This window comes from Cydia pomonella, chromosome 24 (assembly GCF_033807575.1).
Source record: "Cydia pomonella isolate Wapato2018A chromosome 24, ilCydPomo1, whole genome shotgun sequence".
Classification (NCBI taxonomy): Eukaryota; Metazoa; Arthropoda; class Insecta; order Lepidoptera; family Tortricidae; genus Cydia; species Cydia pomonella.
This window is the reverse complement of record NC_084726.1, coordinates 1,374,739-1,394,009: the sequence shown is the minus strand read 5'-3', so window position 1 is coordinate 1,394,009 and position 19,271 is coordinate 1,374,739. Positions and strand designations below refer to the sequence as shown.

The window sequence follows — 19,271 nt, the reverse complement described above, 5'->3', positions numbered from 1 at the left end:
TGTCGGCACACATCTCCGGTCCTGAATATTCTCGCAGGATTGACCATTGCTGTAGTTGCAAACAGCTGGGCATGTGAGTCTTGCTTTCCTGCAACCACAACTGCTGGTACAATCTTTTTTGCTGTTACAGTTAGTTCAAAATTTTGCAAACCTTTAAAAAGCCGTATCTTAGAAACTATTTAGTTTACTAAGACTAAATTATAGTCAATTAATTTCAAATATCATCTTCTTAAAAGTGTCCATAGTGACTTTTGCCTGAACTCCGGTTCTTAGTGGATTTTTTTTACAAAAACTGAAAAATGTCCGAAAATTAAATGGATTTTCATGTAACTTGGATATGTTATTACCTTTCATCACTACCAACATATTAAAAAAACAGAACTACCTCATTTCATGTTAGGTAAAATGTACCAATTCCATGGGCTATCACTTCCACCACCAGTCACAGTTTTTATAGCTCCAGCGTTTAAAACCAACAAATAGCGCAAAAACAAATTATGTATGAAAAACTTAAATTCGCTGTACTTTTGTAAGTACAAAGTTTCAGAGCAATCTAGCTAGTCGTTTAAAAATGAGAGCGTAACTACTTTTTTATGGAGAACCGAGCTTGCTGCGGATTCTTAAAAGACTCTTGACAAGGAATGTTTTCCATGTCGAAATTTTGAATTCTCACTGCTCAAAAAATAGATTTTAGAAAATAAAGTTTATATTGTGTTGAATATATACTTTTCAACGGTACAAGAAAAATTATATTTCTTAAACCATTTTTCTTAAAATGCGCGCCTTAAAAAAAACTGATACTCAATAAATAACTAACGATAGATCATTATGATGCAAATACAAAAAATTGTGGTTTTAACTACAGTTTTTAATTTTGCTTTAGTTGACAACCAATGTCTAAATAAAAAAAACAATTTCAAGCGTAATATAAATGCCACAACAAAAAATTTTGAGTGAATAATGCGTTGCTGTATTTTACATGACACATAATGCTTGTACTACCTGTGAAATTAAAAATGATTACTCTCATAAATATTCGCTCCCGGAACTGTCTAAAATTACACAAAAAAATCTGACAGATGCTATTTCTGCTCAGAAACATTTTTTGCTAGGTTGTTAGCCTTGGTTTCTAAAATCTTAGGTATTCTATGCCAGTTTTATTTCAATTGCGATCCAAATCAGTTGTCTGTTACTTTTCGACATCTCTTTAGTTAATAGTTAAGTATCTAAGTTGATCAAGTAACTGACCACGATTCTTGAGGTAAACAGAAATCTCTATCACGACTTCCATCCATTTTCAAGCGATTTTTACCTTTCCCTCAGAAATGGTGCTAGAAAAAACTTAAATACAGTGTCTTCCTGAGAGTACTTTTGATGTTCTACATCAGCTATAACAATTTTTTTAGAATGAGTGACTTCAGGCCACGCAGTTTCTCTATTCGCGAGTATCCAATCAAAAAAAAGTAAGTATACATAAAATTGACTTTATTTTTTTGATTAAACTTCAACCTTATTTCCTTTTGCTGTTTGTTTTTGTAGAATGAAATCCTCGGACGGAAGTAAGAGATATGTCAGCTTTGAAGACTCATCCATTGATAATGCAATAAAGAATTTGAGAAACCTAGTAATAAATCCAATTAATGAAGCAGAAAGAGCTTCAAAGTCATCTTTGATGGATTCATACCCAAAACAAAATATTTGAAAATCTGTAATATGAATAAATGTTAGTGATTTTATAATTCAGTAGCTTTATTTTGAAAACATAACTGCTTTAGATGACGCAATTTATAACTGCAACGTATATCTCATTGATGAATCATTTCTGATGTTATGGTTTACCTGCAGTAAATGAACGCACAACGTTAATTAAAACAATTACAATGAGTCACCATGCGAACAAATGTAGCGAGTCCATTATCCAATCACAATTTGTTAGAGTACATTCAATTATAGTAAATGTAATCATTGGAGTAGAAACGCGCACTTGGCGACTTGTAAAATTTAACCGGTCAAATGATATTGATTAATAATGATTACGTTGTTTATGTTGAGATAAACGTTGCATGTTTTAAAACAATGAACTACGTGAGTACTTATAGGTTAAACAATGCTTTTATATTATCGTTAATAGTATTGACATTGCGACCTCATGTTGAATGGTTCGAAATCACTAGTTAGTCTTTTGCAACGAGGTGTCCTGAGCGCTTCTCTCTGCAGTGCAATTTTCAAAAATGGGAGAGTGCTTTACTTCACAATTTGTGCAACTATCCAAAAGGATTTTTGTGCCTCAGGAGTGGCCTATCAAAGGAATAGAAACATTTATTCTAAAACTAGCAGAGACGATTATCGATAATGCTCCTTCCGATAATTTTATCGTTTTACAAGTGCATAATATACCTACGACGTTGGTGCGAAATGGAATGTACGAAACTCGTTACTTCTTTGAAACAATTCCTAAACCGTAAGTAGTTGTTGCAATGCTAAAACTGAATTTGCAGACATTGCATCTTTTAATGGTGGCATTGCAGATTTCAGATCGATGCATATGTGGTTGATGTTGTGTTTGGAAAAAATGATATGTCATCTAGTTCCTTGGAATCTGAAGATTCAACTACAGATGAGACTTCATTAGATGACTACATTATTATCACCCACCAAAGCGAGAATAGAACAGCTTACTATTTGATAGCTGCTGAAGAAAAGTGAGTTTATATAGTTCTGTGCCAGCTGTTTGACTTATAAATTTACTAAACTACTGATATATTTTTAGTGTACGAGCAGTAAGCCCTGAAATAAGAACAGAGTTTGAGACGCAACAATTTTCGGCTCAATATGCTAAAAGGTAATGTAGCATTTTATTCAAACTTATGTTTAAAAACTGTTTCTTCTAAGGATTTACTACATTGTTTGTTACAGGCGAGCAACGGAATGTGATATTCTGCTTTTTCTCGTGGCTGTGGCAATAGCTGGTTTAGTTTACACGATCGTGATGATTAAAATCTCCGATTGATGTAACGGAACTTTGTGACATGAAATTTTAAAAATAAAACAATTTACATAACTGCATGTTTATTGGTGATCAAAAACAATCAAATTATTCTTCTGTCGTCCTTAGCCTCGAATTGTAATTCATTTGCGGGTCAAGTTCAATAACAACCGGCAACTAATATAAAACAAAAGCCCATTGTATTGACAAAAGAAGAAATTAAAAACTCAAACCAAATAGTTGTCCAACTTTTGTTTCTTATGTGTACAAAGTCAGATACATCATGAAATATTTATCATCTGGTTCAAGGCTATAGTCTTCACACATGCGAAACCAAAGTATATCATTGTAGAAAACCATCACAGCTTTCAATTCTTCAATTTCCACAGTTGTGCCAATAAAAGTCCCATAAGATTTCCACTGGTTCAAAATATTATGATGCAAAATGATCTCCAATAAATCTTGCGAATAATTTTCCCACTTCTCTGGTAGCATGCACACATAAGTGATTTCCATATTAAACACTTTTTACTTCACAACACTATTCAAACAAATTTAAATAAAAAAAAATTCCGGCACTTTTAACGTTAGTGAATAATTACGCTCGACTTATCCCTGTGAACCCCGAACACTGAGTAATAGACGGGAGTGCTATTGATTATATTGAATGTTAATTTATGCTAGATTTTATCACTTGGTTAGCTCGAAAAGAGAATTATGATAATCTGTTTAATGGGATGACAACAAAGAGCTCAACGCTTTAAATAACTTGACCTCAAAACGACTCCCAAACCTGCGTCACATGATTTTCCACGTGCGAATGAATTGATACTAAACTTTTATTCATATTAATGCTGTTTTTCATGTCCCGTTTATCGGGGGAATAACCCACGCTTCTGATAACACTGGTTTTAGAGAATTTGTTTCGCCCTTTGTCTAAATAATTCATGACCTCTGACATTGTCATTTTATTTACAAAAGCAATTCCGTTTATTGGTGAATAACAAGTAGAGCACGAACAAACATCGTTCCGTCTTTTTCGGCCTTCTAGTATATAATTAATTGCGAACCTTTATCAAAGCAGTTGTTCTCCTACATCCGCGGCAACAAGTATTTGCTCGAGAATAATTATTGTCACCTAAAAAATATATTCACAAGCTGGTGATTTAAAAAGGTAATATGCTCAATCTATGCTATATAGTATTTTAAAATCATCTCAATATACTGTGCTCCCGCACGGAAAAATATATATGCAAAAAATATACGTGAAAATATATTTCACATCTATTTTTTTTTGCGCATAAATATATGCGACATATATTTTGGCAAATATATATGTTAACATTTATTCTTGTTTGCAGAGTATGGATGTAACTCAAAAACAGTTTTGTGTAGTTAAATTTCGAGAAATGCTGTTTTTGGATACCGAAGAATACCAATTAGTACCATCCACGTGGATTTTATCGGGTTCTAAAAAAGAAGCTATGATAGCCTTCCCATTAATGAACCGAACAAAACTTTCAAATATTGTACAAAAGAGGGTACCACCTAGTCATAAGTGGCTGACTTTTCCTGCTAGTATCGAGTATGCATGTGGTGAGTATGTTACATAATTCTTAAAAATTTGACGACAAATAAAATGCCAATATGCTAATTTTATTTTGTTGCAGATGATTTTGAAAAGGCGAATATTGCTTTAGATTTGTTACAATAACAGTTGCTAGATTTTATAGAAGTCATAGAGTGGAGTGAAAGGTAAAATGCTTTAATGGAGAAGATGATGTTTTTGTTTACATGTTATATGCAAGTATTTAGTTTATTGAAATAAATTATACCATGTTTCAGTCGTTTCAATTGTTTGATTAAGTGTCCTCGATTAAAATTGAGCCATCAATAGAAACCAATTTAATATCAATTGCTCCCAATATTGTTACGTTCGAGTGGGCTACTCTCACTCTGTGACATAATTAAAGGTTCCTTAAAAAATCTTCTGTCTACTTCATAACATTCTATAAAGTTGCTTTTGCCTTGTCTATACCATACATCCCTTTTTTCAAGCGCTTTTACGCATGCGCGTATATATCTATCATACGCTCGAGCAGACTGTAGCGTTCGTGACTATACTGTAGCAGAAAATCAAATAGCGCTAGGCAACAATGTACTGCCGTTATCAATATTTAGCCATTAGCAACCTTTAGTTAATTATAAAATAATAAATAAAAAGCCTTTTATTTCGAGTCCAGGATTACATTACATTACATTGATTTTTAGTCAGCGTTTACATAATTTAAGTAGGTATGTCATTTTTCTTTTAATTTATATTGTTATTTGTTATTTGTTCAGTCAATTTTTAGATATTAAGTAACATATTATTTTTTATAAACAAATGATTAACTATTTGTAGCGGACAAGAACCCCTCATCGGGTGAAGGCCTCCTCCAAGGACTTCCATCTATCTCTGTTTGCAGCTATATATTTCCAGTTTTTACCAACTATTTTATTAATGTCATCAGTCCAACGACTGTTTGGTTTGCCGGAGCGTCGTTTGCCTGCAGGTCCCTTCCAGGTGGTAGCTTTCAAGGTCCAGCGCGAGTCAGACAGCCTGGCTACATGTCCAGCCCATCGCCATTTTTGTACTTTAGCGTGCTTGAGGGCGTCTTTTAGTTTTGTTACAGCTCTTATATTTATGTGGGGTATTTTTTGCACTTTTTTCATGTTTAACAAGCTTCTCTCCATTGCTCTCTGGCATGTAGTTATTTTTGATTTAATTTTTGCAGTAAACAGCCACGTTTGGCTTGCATAAGTCAGTGAAGGCAAAATACACATATCCATAACTTTTTTCTTAATTTTCATATTCATACTGCTTTTCAGGATTTCCTTTAGGCTCCAGTATTTATTCCAAGCTATTTTTACTCGTCGGTCTACTTCTTCTTCATTACGATGATTGTTAAATGATATCTGCTTACCTAGGTAGATATAGCTGTCTACATACTCTAGTAGCGTCCCATCAACGGTTATGTCTTTTTGAGCGCTATTGGTCATAAGTTTTGTTTTTTGAAAGTTCATTCTTAGACCGACTTTTGCACTAGCTTCATGTAAAGTTTGTAACATGTATTTTAGCTGAGCGCAGTGTTCCGTCATTAGTACAATATCATCCGCGAACCGCAGATGGTTCAGATATTTACGATTGATATATATTCCTATATTGTTCCAGTCGAGACTATTGATTACTGATTCAAGTACTGCTAAGAATAATTTTGGAGACAACGGGTCGCCTTGCCTGACGCCTCTATCTATTGGTATATCAGGTCCTAGTTTGTCTAATTTGACTCTACTTGTGCAATTTTCGTAAATGTGTCTTATAATTCTTATGTATGTAGGGTCTACATTACACTGGCTTAAAGCTTCCCATATAGAGGAATGTGATATTGTATCAAACGCTTTAGCGTAATCAATGAATGCTGTGTATAATGGTCTTCGGTATTCTTGATATTTTTCTATAACCTGTTCCAGAGTGTGGATATGGTCCATAGTCGAGTACCCACTCCTAAATCCAGCTTGTTCACATGGTTGGCGTCTGTCAATTGCTTTGCTTATTCGGGATAGTATGATTGTAGAAAATAGTTTGTATGTACATGACATCAAACTGATGGGCCTGTAGTTTCCTATGTCCATTGGGTTCCCTTTTTTATACAAAAGTATTATGTTTGACTGCGTCCATTGTTTGGGTGCTGTTCCTGTTTTTAGAATGAGGTTAAATAAATGTGCCAAGGGTGTCACTAATAAGGGAGCAGCGGTCTTTAATATTTCATTTGTGATGTTATCCGGCCCAGGGCTTTTTTCCAGTTTTTTAAGTTTTTTATATGTCTCATTATAACTACTTCATCTATTATTGGGACTTCACTTGTGATTGGTAGGTCTGTTTTTGGCGCTTCTTGCTCATGACTACTGTATAACTTCCTATAATAAGTTGTAGCAGTTTCAAGTATCTGGTTTCGAGATTGTGCAGTATTATTATCTGAAATTAGCAACTCTGGTATCCAGTTTTTATGTGTTCTGAGTTCTTTGTAGGCTTTTTTCACACTTCCGTCAGCATAAAGGTGATTTTCAATTTTTGACTCTCTATGCTTTTTGTAGTCTTCTTTAATACTTTTACTTGCTTTTTTGTAGATGTTGCTTAACTTTGATTTAATCTCTTTTGTTTTGGGTCTTATATTTTGAAGTTCCATTCGCTTCGCTATTAATTGCTTTGTGGTGTCTGATAATATGCTACTGTGTGTGTTGTGGCTATTCTTTTGTGAATGCTTCAAACTTGTCTGGATGCAGTTGATTAGCTTGTCATGATATAATTGTGTTGATTCATCTGGTGCCAGAGTCATAAGTGGTTGTTTTTCTACTTCGAGGCATTTCAAGAAGACATTCTTTTCAATATCTGACTGGAGACTTTTTGTGGTATTGGTTTTAAAATTGTGTCTACTTTTTTTTGGTTTTTTGAGTAACCAGGTAGCTCGTACTACTCTATGGTCTGATGAAAATTCATTTTTCGTCCTTCCATTTGGTGCAATCCATGTCCATTTTCGGTTAAATTTCTTCATGAAATATGTGTTCATGATGGCTAGGTTTTTCTCAAGGCAGAAGTCTATCAATAATTCACCTCGCTGGTTTCGAGATCCATAACCATGTTTACCTGTGATCATATGCTCCTCTGATTTTGGCTGTCCGACCTTCGCATTGAAATCTCCCATTATTATGATGTTTTTATCTGCTTGTTGGTGCGCTTTTTCAACTGTTTCATAGAAAATTTTCACTTGTTCATCTGTGGCTTTTTCAGTCGGGGCATATACCTGTATAATAGAGAGATGGAAGTTGTTAATCATTATTTTCAATAAGGCAACCCTCTCCGAAAACCCTTGAAAGCTCACTATGTTGTGTTTCAGATATTTTTTGATTATGAATCCTACTCCATGAAGTCCTTGTGTCTGGCCAGTGTAGCAAAGAATAAAATTACTATGTTCTTCAATTTTTGTTCCCAGTCGCCTGACTTCGGAGAGGCCAATAATGTCATATTTTATTACTTTTAGCGCTTCGGAAAGTTCTAGTAATCTCTCATAACTTCTAAGAGTCCTAACATTGTATGTTGCTATATGTAGTATATTTTGGTCTTTATTTTTGGTAGCTTGCTTAGAAGACGGTTCAAAAGTATTACCTTGAAGAAGGGATGTTCTAGTTGTATGATTTGGTGTCCTTGGAGGGTTTTGGTCTAGCTCTCCCTCGGTGACCAACCGTGGTGGGAGGCGGAGAGGGGTTCTTGTCACGCGTTTTTTGGTTCACTATTGTTATGTTGATTCTGGTTCGCTGGTGTTTGTGGTCTTTGTACTATTGTAGTATTTGGTACGTTGGCTGAAGTTCCAGTAGGCGTCGTCATGTAGTCTGTAATTATGTATTTATTTTTCTTTGTAGCTTGTGGATTAATTCGTGTAGCCGGGATATTTTCTTTGTCTGAAGTCTGTTGTGGAGGTGAGTATATTGAATTAATATTTCTTTTCTTCTGGCTAAAGTTGACGTTTTGCTCGCAGTTTTGGCTTGATATGTCTTTATTTTTTAATATTATAAGCTTGTCTTGCCTAATTATCACCTTGTTACCCTTGTCTCGCTCTTTCTTTGCCTCTTCTTGGAGTTCTTTTCTCTTTTCAAGTACCTTTCCTGTGAAATCTTCTTTAATGTAGTAGTTTGTACCTTCTAGGCTTTTTTTCTTTCGCAGAACTTGTATTTTCCTGCCAAGTGTAGCGAATGTGATGATAACAGGCCTGACGTTGCCTCCTTTCTTACCAAGTCTTCTAACGGATTCTATGTCTGTTTCGTAACATTGTACTTGCATTGTATTATTTATGGTTCGTAAAACATTTGTTTCCAAGTCAAAATAGCTTCTTTCTTGCTCTTCTAGGCCAAACAGAACAATATTTCTTTGTCTCAGCCGGCGTTCTATTTGTTCAATTTGGTTCTCCTGAAGTTCCAATTTGTTTTCAAGGTTCGTTTGTTTTTGTTCGATTAACACTAGTCTTGCATCTAATTTGTCTATAACTTGTAGCGCAATAGTATCGCCGAGAGATTTCATTTCCTCACTTTGTTTAAACTGGTGTTTCTGTATCGACTTTAACATTTCTTTCATTTTCCTCCATAGTTGAGATCTGTCAAATCTGTTTACGGTTTTCGTCTTCTTTGCTCTGTTTTGCCGACAGTGTCGATGCGTATCTGTATGTGGCCCCTCTGTTTTGCCGACGGAGTGTTGATTTGTCAGGTGCACAACAGATGGCGCTGCCCGGTATAACTTATTGCTGTGATGTGTATCTCTTCTATGGAGCCGGGAATTTGTATCTTCGTAGTTGTGGACAGATGGCGTTATAGTTCCCTTTTTATAGGTATAGATATTCAATAAATAATTAATTAATTATTCCATAACAAGTAATATTAATTAGGTTTCGTATGTTTTGAATTAGTCTAAGTTTTTTTTTTAATGTCCAGCACTGTAATTATTGTCCGTGTATCGGTTGCAGTGTAGAGTCGTTTTTAGTTGTGGGTAGATCTTGTATAGTTATGACTGGTGAAATTTATCAAAATGTTTTTTGTTTTATTGTTGTCTTCACTGTTTTTTTTTCTTTTTCAAAAGAGCGTTTCAATTAATACACTAGCACTGAGCTGTTTTTGGTAAATCTTGTTTAACGCCAGTAAAACTTGTCCGTAATGTCCGTGTATAAATTTGACCGTTAGTCTTTGTCTTCGTTTTTTTTTTTGTCCGTATCACCTTTAATTAATTCACTAGCACTGAAATGTTTATTTGTGTCCATCACTTTTTTCTTCCTTGATCAACTAGCCGTAAATTTGGGCACTTTTAACACAATAGAACATTTATTTTGATATAAAATATCGCGAGCGTAATTACAAGACGTCATGTTGGAGCGAACACCAGCGCCCTCTTAGTTAATTAATAAGTAATAAAAAATACAACATAGTTATAAAACCGATACTAATAATACGTGCCAGTGTGGCACGGCAGAGCCGGATATTGCTTCTGGCCTGAGGGTTGCCACACCGAACACGGCGCTATATGTTTCGCGCCTGCATGTTTCCGCCACGGCAGAAGATGTGGTGGAATATGTCCGCAAGAAGATTCGTTACGAGCTGAAAGTATTCCAGCTGCGATCGCGGCATTACGTGCACTTCAGCTCGTTTGTGGTGCGCGTCCCGCGGCCGCTGCTGGAAACCATCGCGAGCGCAGACTTCTGGCCGAAAGGTGTGATATTTCGGCGGTTTCGTGGGAATCTGCCGAATCCCGCACCAGAACAGGCGGCGCAACCGAAAACTGCGTCGTCAAAATGATATTTATATTTTAAGATTTTTATTATTGTATGTATGTTAGTCTGTAAGGTATGTATATATGGGCCATAGTTGCCTGAAAATAAATGATATTTTAATAATAATACTTGCAGACGTCTGAAGGTTATACATTATTTGTTCATTTCTTATTGGAGAAATAGTATTGACACAGCTGGCAGATTGTTTTCCCACTAGATCGAAACATAACAAGAACATTTTATGAATAAATAATTATATCATAGGGTAGACATTGGAATACACGATAATATTAAATAGCTCTTGGCTGACCGATAACTTTGTTTTTATAAACATGAGATAATGTTTGATAAGGCTCATTCTTATTAATATAAATGCGAATATGAGTTTGTTTGTTACTCAATAACGCCAGAAAGGTTGAGCAGATCCCGATGAAATTTGGTATAGTTCAGTACAATAGTATACTGTACTGAACTATACTATAAAATAAATACTGCAGTATACATGTATACTATATAGTAAATATTCCGCATGGAAAAATATAATATTTCAATTCCATATGAACAAAGTCGCGGGTAACTGTTAATAGTCAAATAAACTTATCTAACATAAACAAAATGAATGTAAATACAGAGTTATTGCAAATTTCAAAAACCAGTTGTTCATTACTGCACGGAAAATAGGTATGTCAGATGTTAAATGTACATATTTCTCTATAAATTGAACAAATTATCTGTCAGTTGGACATGACTGTTTTTTACGTGTGTGGATTCATAGCTCGTAAATTATGATTCATAATTTATTGTTGATGTTTTAATTATTCTGTCCGTAGCTAGCTCTAAATATGACGTAGTTATTGCGAAGCATGACCGTAAACTGAACAAATATATAGCTGTCTCTTTCCTACACCCACGATATTTCTGCTTAAAACGATGTGGAGCTCTAAAAATAACCAGTTGTTTTCCATGTTGCTAGTGATATCAGCCGTACCTTGGAATAAATACAAAAATTTTACTATAGAGTATTTTTGGAGAGTTCAAGGCTAAATTTAAAACTAAAGTGACAAGTTGTGAAGATATTCAAATACTTAAATGGTACGTAGCTTTACGGAATTAGCTAGTGTCCTAATAGTGTTTATAACTAATCATTTTTACGATTTATTTTAGATGATTCCAGAAGACTTAAAGTATTATGTGGCTGAGTTGTCAGAGAATTCGTTAAAAGGCTTAGATAAATACGTTTGTATTCTCTGTTCTTGGATAAAATTCCGCGAGACAGCAGATGGTGAAGTTTTAATTAAGTATCCAATGGAAGATAAATCAATAACTAAAAGACGTGTTATGAATAGAGAAGAATCTTCAGATGACTGGCCGGTTTTTTCAGCGGAAATAAAACTTGGCACAAGTAAGTTTTGATTATTTATCAATTTTTTGGGCTTGTACTGTCCTAAAACCGAACGTCATAGTTTCGAATAGAAGAATTTTGGCCACGTTCATCGATTATTATGAAACATTCCACTGTGAGGCCATTTTTAGGTTACGCGCATAGATAACGTTTATCTAATTTGAATATACGTTTTATTTGGCTTCTATTTTTACAGATTCCTACAAAGAAGCGATTGATTACATTAAGATACTAAACAAAATATCTAAACAAGAAAGCAACAAAATAGTTGAAGGTACGTATAATTTTGTTAAAATATACGGAAAAAACAGTTATGTAAAATTGACAGAGAAATCTGTTGAATTTTATAAATTATCTGTAAATTTTACATAACTGTTTTTTCCGTGTATTCTTAATATAAATATTTCTTCATATAAATGCAAACATATATGAGCCAAAATATATGCCCGCACGAAAAAATATGTATGCGAAGAATATACGTGAAAATATATGTCACATATTTTTATTTTGCGCACATGTATTTTATATATGTGACATATATGTCGCATCTATTTTTTACATATATATTTTTTCGTGCGGGTGAGCTCAAAAACGTCGTAATAAGCAAAATTTTCAGCGCTTTGCGATTGAAATTAGCGGAAAGTTACAAAGGGTGAACCCTTTTACTAATTTTTGTTTTGCAATCACTGATAAAATTTACTTTCAGATGTACCATCAACATTGAGCCAAACTTCTGAAATAAACGTTCAAACAACTTCATCTTCATTAAGCGATAACGTGAAGCCAGTGAGTAATCCAACCTCTGAACAAGAATTGACTGGTTCTAAAGAATGCCAAGAAGAAACTAAACATGAAGATTCTTCCCGGAAATTTAAAAGATATTTCACAAGACTGACAAGTAAAATGTCTTCGCCAGCCAATACTGTTAGTGTAGATCAAACTGTGGAAAATAATTCCTCGGAAACTAGCAGTTGTAGTAAAGAGAGCATTAAATACAACCAAAAACAAGACTTAGTGAATATTTGTGAAGAGTTTACAGATGATTTTATACTGCGACAAGCTTTACGAGAGGTTTTGGGTGATAATTACAAAGAAAAAATAGGTATGCTCTATGAGGAGTATCGCAAGCGCTATACGATGTTTCAAATGTTATGCCACGATGCTCTTCAACACTGTAAAATATTCGAGGAATTGAAGAAGATATCTGATGGTGGCAATGATGATCAGGAAGTAACTTCAAATGAAAAAAAGAAAGTTACTTGGTCAGGGATACTGAATAATGATGATGATATGGATGTAACAGAAGAAGATAATAACATTGAAAGTACAAATAATCCATCAGATAAAATTCGTGGTCAAGCGCGCAAGTTTGTTTTGCCACCAGAGTATGACCCAGAGGACTCTAAATGGACCTTAAAGCACCGTGAGTACAAAAAAGGTCTCGTTGAATTAACACCAAATTCTCATATTTATGTGGATGCTATTAAACTGAGCAATTGCAAGAGAATGTCCAAGGACAGTAAAACCTTAGCAAGGATGTTACTGCTAGAAGTATTTCGCAAGAGCGCGTTGAGTATATGCTCACTAACTGGGAAAAAGGCTAATGCATTTGACCTTACTGGAACAACTGTGAGGCCCGGGCTGGATGAACATGCTAGAAATGTATTACTGAACTTCGTTGAGCAGCATGCAATTGATCAAAAGTGGGTTTATTGGGATAGGCCTACAATTTTGAACAGTCTACGTAATAAAATGCAAGAGATGAGAGGGAAATGTGGATGACAAAATTTCGTATAATTAAAAACAGTGTTTAATGATTTTTAACATAGTAAATGGTTGATGACTTTGTGTATTTTATTTTCCTTATTTTGTACTCGTACCATATAATTGTGGCATATGTGGCATATGTGTCGCTTAGGATAATGTATATAATTATGCAGAAAAAATAGATTTTTTTTTCGTTTGATTGTTACAACACTACTTAGTGGCGGTGAATATCTTCTTAAAACTGGGACTCATTAATTACATCAATTTTTATTAGTACTAGATTACTATAGCTCATAATGAACTACAAAAGCATCAAAATCATTACAAAATATCGACTGATTAAAAGTAATCATGATGCGCATCATTTTTTTACGATAATATCTAATAGAAAATTCCAAATTTTTGGCATGAGTCACCTCTGCCCGCTCGTAAATGCATTTAATGTTTCCAAAGTCTTGTTTATATGTCCTATAAATTATATCTGGTTCACTTAAATGGATTGCGTCATCTATGAAGGTCAAAATAGAAGCGATAGTGACGATCAACTACCGTGCACGTTAACGCATATGAGATGAAAGAGACAGCTATATAGAGTTTGTTTCGTTGAAAGTCAGTGTGATGTGATTCAGTCAAAGTGCGTTCTATCCAAACGATGTTGACGCGCAGTATCGCCGGCAGTCGGAAGACGGACGGACTTTTGCAGCATTAAAGTTCGTGATTTGTGTGTTGATAATCGTGAGCGTAACGAAAGGTAAGTAAGTATAGATTGTGTACTCTCTTAAATCCAAATAGTGACTATTCACTACCAAATAGTAAAGTCACTATTTTGATTTTAATGACGTTTTAACTTAAAATAGATATTTATGTGATAAAGCCGTAAAGTGACGGTTTTCTGATGACGATGTTTCGACATGAGCTTAAGGTTTGTGGCGGGAAGATTCAAAAACAGGCGTACGCTCGTTTTCGAAGATTTGCAACACAAACATTAAGGCGAATATCAAAAAAAAGTCGTAGTTAAAATCGGCACTAAACGGCCAAATGACATACAATATTTTTTGTCATTATTACTCTGTAAGTTTAACTTTTAAGAGATAGAAAGCAAATAATAAAATATTTAGGTCCTCTAATAAACTGTCAGCTGAGAAATAATTAGCGTCACTTAATAGTAAAACTGAGCTTAAAATATACTCAAAAGTTGAACTTTCGGAGCGAGTATAACAAAAATTTTTTTTTTCATTGTTTATACATATCTTCTTTACAGAAAATAACATTTGCGCATGTAGCTCTGCGCATTTGTTTGCGCGCAAAATTTTTAAAAGTAAAATTATTGAATTTTCTCAAGACTTTTCATTTCAACTTGACTTGAAAATTAGATTAGTTATTTTTTACTTTTTTACTAAAAGAGTTTGAAGCAAAAATGTAACCTACAAATAGAATAATTTACATGATTTCATAGATCATCAAAGTAAAGTTAAATTTTATTATTTTTCAGGACCAGCCCTTTAACGTTCGCATCAGATTTACAGCATATATTCTCAAATATGGAACCGTCACCCAATAAAAGACGAAAGCTAGTTCCAAAGACTCGATCTGCAGAAGACAGATCAAAGAACAACAAACCCCTGACCAAAGAAGAAAAAGAAATTTTTAAGAAAATTTTTGTGAATATGTCTGAAGTGGGGCAAACCGCAGTAAGGTGTAGGGATTTGACGAACGAAATGACCGAAAACTGTAAAAATACAATAGCGGTTCTTCAAAATATAAGGAACATGACAGCTGAATACTTGAATAAAGAAAAAAATAACAAAAAATGTTCTAACAAAGCAAAAGGTTATAATTCAGCTTAGTATTTTTGATCGTCAATAAATGCCATCTTCAACTTATATTATGCATTTTATTTACATACCATACCCAAAAATCTAACATTAGCTGTTATGTCTACGACATACGTTTTTTGTTTCATTGGACGTCTATCTGGCGATTGTATCAGAGTATGACCTATTCAAATGAGTATGACATTGACTCCATATCACAAGCAGTCAGATAGCGGACAGACGCCTGCAACATTAAACTTTGTGATTTGAGAGTTGGAATCGAGTGAACAGTTCAAACAAGTAAGTACTCAGTACGTAGATTGTGGTACTAAAAATAGATAATACGTCTTAATTCAATGAAGTTTTATTCATTGTTTACATTTCTTCTCACAATATTTTGAAAACAAGCTGTTGAAAATAAATTATGCTAGTGTTAGTAAGCTGTAAAATGCCAGTTTTTCAAGCTTTAACAAATTTTACTGGGTAATTTGCAACTTCATGTGAAGATTACTTATAAACTCAACGCCTAAAAAAAGATTGTTATAATGTTTTCATTTGAGTTTTTATTTACACATATATGATGTAGTATATTTTCGTATTTTGTACAGTGAATTATAATAAGGCCTAAATAGCGGACAAAACATCTATAAAGAATAAATTAATAAATAATAAATTTATAAATGTTACAGCTTTTTTGATAGTGAATAAAAATAATGAACAAAATTGAATAGCTAAGTATCACATAGTACAACATTATTCGCTCGTAACAACCACTATACAGTAATATTAGTACTGTAAACTTCTTCACGGTCTATAAGCGTTAATGTTCCTAACTTTTGACTTCGAAAACTTTCCTTGTGAAGTGACTTGTGAATTTTCTCATGTAAGTGAATTATATAATTCTTTATGAGAAAAAAAAAAAAAAGTAAATCTAAAAGTCAAACTAAATTGACTTATTGTTAGATATTCTAAATCGTTAGTGTTTATGTCTCGTTAGCTCAAATCCCACACGGTACTAAAGGCAAATCTTATCCTAGATGCCTAAGTGTGTGCTAAGTAAATACCTTACGTGGGAGAACTCATGGTTAAATTATGAGAAATACATGATCTTATAGGAAATAGTGAAGCCAATTGAATGGATCACAATGGATGGATATTGCCTGTCAAAAAACTATATCGCAACGAAAATCGAAATCATAAAAAGTGCTTTAATTTGGAAGTATCGAATTAAGAATGAATATATGATTACGTGGATCATTTATTTTCATTTCCCATGCTATGAAAGTGATTAGTTGATGTTCTAAAAAGTGTGCAGAAAATGATGTTTTCTGCTCTAGAGCACTGTACTTTATAAATACGTTTTTTTATGATAACAAATTAAAAATAAAATTTAGGTTTTAAATGGATTTGTTGTACAATTCCATTCTGAAAATCAACTTCCCATTCCATAAATAATGATACTTTTACATAAATTGTTTATTCAAAAGTACCCTCAAGAAATACTATTGAAGTTAATACTTAGCCGTTTTTTTTTTTTAATTGATGTATTTTACTTTCCTCGTATTCGAAACGAAAAGTAGAATTTTTGACTCGGGTGAAAGGCACTATTTCAGCGCCAAACTACCTCGGCAAAAATGGGTGCCTTTTATTCCTTGGTTACCAATCTACTATTTCATAGCACTTACTCGAAAAATATATTATTTCAAGCAGGTGTACTGAAGGACAAAGGCCTATATTGTTTATATAAAATAAAAAATTGCTGAGTGCAATCTCCTGGGAATTCCTGGGACCCAGGCCCCATCGATTAACAAGAATACAAGGTATGCAAAAACTATTTAAAACCCCCTGAAGTCTGGAGATCTTTAGCCAACCAGTCATATATTCATTGTTTCCTAAATTAAAAAAAAATACTATAGGTATTATAGTGTACGTTTTTAGTTCAATGGACACCAAAGAAGCTTCAAGAAATGCATAACTGTTATGAAAAGATTTTTTTCTGCGATGAATATAAAATATGCATAATAAATAAATATTTTCAATAATATCGTTTACCGTTTCCTATACCATAACCACTATTTTAAGCATCCTGTACATGGTATTCTTCAATATAATCCGTCACCATTAGCCTGTCAAAAGCCGGAAGGTTATATATAATATATAATAATAGTAATTAAATAGTTTATATTAAGAATTTAGGTGTGGGCTCAAATATCCTACTGTAAGTTTGTGTATATGTTTTGTACAGTAAGTACTAATGTTATTGTGTAGGCTAATATGAGTAGTTGGCGGGTTGGATGGGTTTATACAATAAAAAGCCGGTATTGATTAAGTCATATGTAATACATAAGTAGATTCGAATCAAGATAACTACATTGCAATGACTAAGTATAGCAATGTCATCATTACTGTAAAATTTCTGTGAAACTATGACGCGTATAATGACATTAATGAAACCCCTACTTTGTAATATCCAAGTTGGTGCAAAGTTAGCTTAGACGGACTTTAAATTGGTTAGGTTTTTGGTTACAATTTTGTTATTTTGTATTAGGAATTGTCTAATATTGGTATTGAATTGAGCCGTCACAATGTTCAGTGAGTATATTTTTGCAAACAGCTCTTATTCATTTCTTACTCGATTCGAAACGTGTAAAAAACATAACTTGAACTTTTAAAATCTGTTTTTGTTTTGATGTTCTCTCAGAGCAGTCGTTTGGACATATATATTGGTGAAAGAGTTGCAAATATAGTAACGAAAAGTCAACATCGAATTAAAATTGTAATACCGCTCTATGTATATACATATTCGTCCTCTCCGTGGCTGTTCTTTTTCCACTTTCCTCCAAAATTCCCTTCTAAAATATCTTGATGACATTAAAGTTAAATTATTTTTAAAGAATAAGATTCTTCTATCACAATTATGTATTAGATAGATAAACCTAATAGGTAGTAAATAGGATAACCAGGACTAGTCCAGGAGGCATAGAATAGAAACATTATTTGCAAGAATATATTTATCTACATATTCCCCTGTTAACCTGCCCAGAAGTTGTCCAGAATTGAGAGAATTAGAAATTCGCGGGATTCCCAAAAACATAACTAAAAAATATTATGAAAATATTACTTTTAGCTGGTTCTCTTTAGCATCCCATCGTCCGTTCATTCATTAACCTCAACAATGCCGCAGATGATCGTTCGTTATGTTATAATGGCGCCACGAAACTATTGAGTCGTTACAGGGTTCCGTGGGCAGACATCAATAATTTGTTTGGAAACAACCTTCTTAAACGATTACGATCTTACTACAAGATTTGATTATCTAGAAGCGGAATTCGAACAAAATATCTTCTTGATTTAATATTAGTCTTAGGGTAACTGTCTCGCACTTATAAATTACTGCAAGCAAAATACTTTAGTTTTTTTGGCTGGTTTTCTTTCGCATACCGCGCCCGCATCCCAATAATACCGCAGATGATCGTTCGTTATGATTTAATGGCCCCACGAAACTATTGAATCGTTACAGGGTTCCGTAGGCAGACATTAATAATTTGTTTGCAAATAGATACTAAAACCTACTAAATTACAATCTGAAAAGGTGCACAGGTTAACCGAATTCAAATAAAAACCGGCCAAGAGCATGTCGGGCCATGCCCAGAGTAGGGTTCCGTAGTTACTCCTCCGTCACAATAAGCTAATCTGGAGCTTAAAGTATAGTAGATTGAACAACCACGGGATGAACTGTGGATGTACGTCTTTTTACTATGAAGGGGAAACTTTTTGCGATAACTCAATAACAGCTAAACTGATCATAACCGCTATAGTTTTCGTTTAATGTCTTTTTTAAGCTCTACTTCCAAGATTTTTTTTCATATTTTTGGACCTATGGTTCAAAAGTTAGAGGGGGGGACACATTTTTTTTTTCTCAATATATTTACTTTATCAAAAAATGTTTG

At 33.8% G+C, this 19,271-nt stretch overlaps 1 protein-coding gene across 1 annotated transcript; it reads right to left on the bottom strand.

Moving 5' to 3' along the window:
* Nucleotides 1-7,520: 7,520 nt before the first annotated feature.
* LOC133530935 (uncharacterized) lies at nucleotides 7,521-9,942 on the bottom strand. The gene is made up of 2 exons (XM_061868995.1): nucleotides 8,193-9,942; nucleotides 7,521-7,830 (listed from the first exon to the last, which is right to left on the bottom strand). The coding sequence occupies exon 1, from the start codon at nucleotides 9,153-9,155 to the stop codon at nucleotides 8,298-8,300; it is 858 nt and encodes a 285-aa protein (XP_061724979.1). The 5' UTR covers nucleotides 9,156-9,942; the 3' UTR covers nucleotides 7,521-7,830; nucleotides 8,193-8,297.
* Between the last annotated feature and the right edge of the window lie 9,329 nt (nucleotides 9,943-19,271).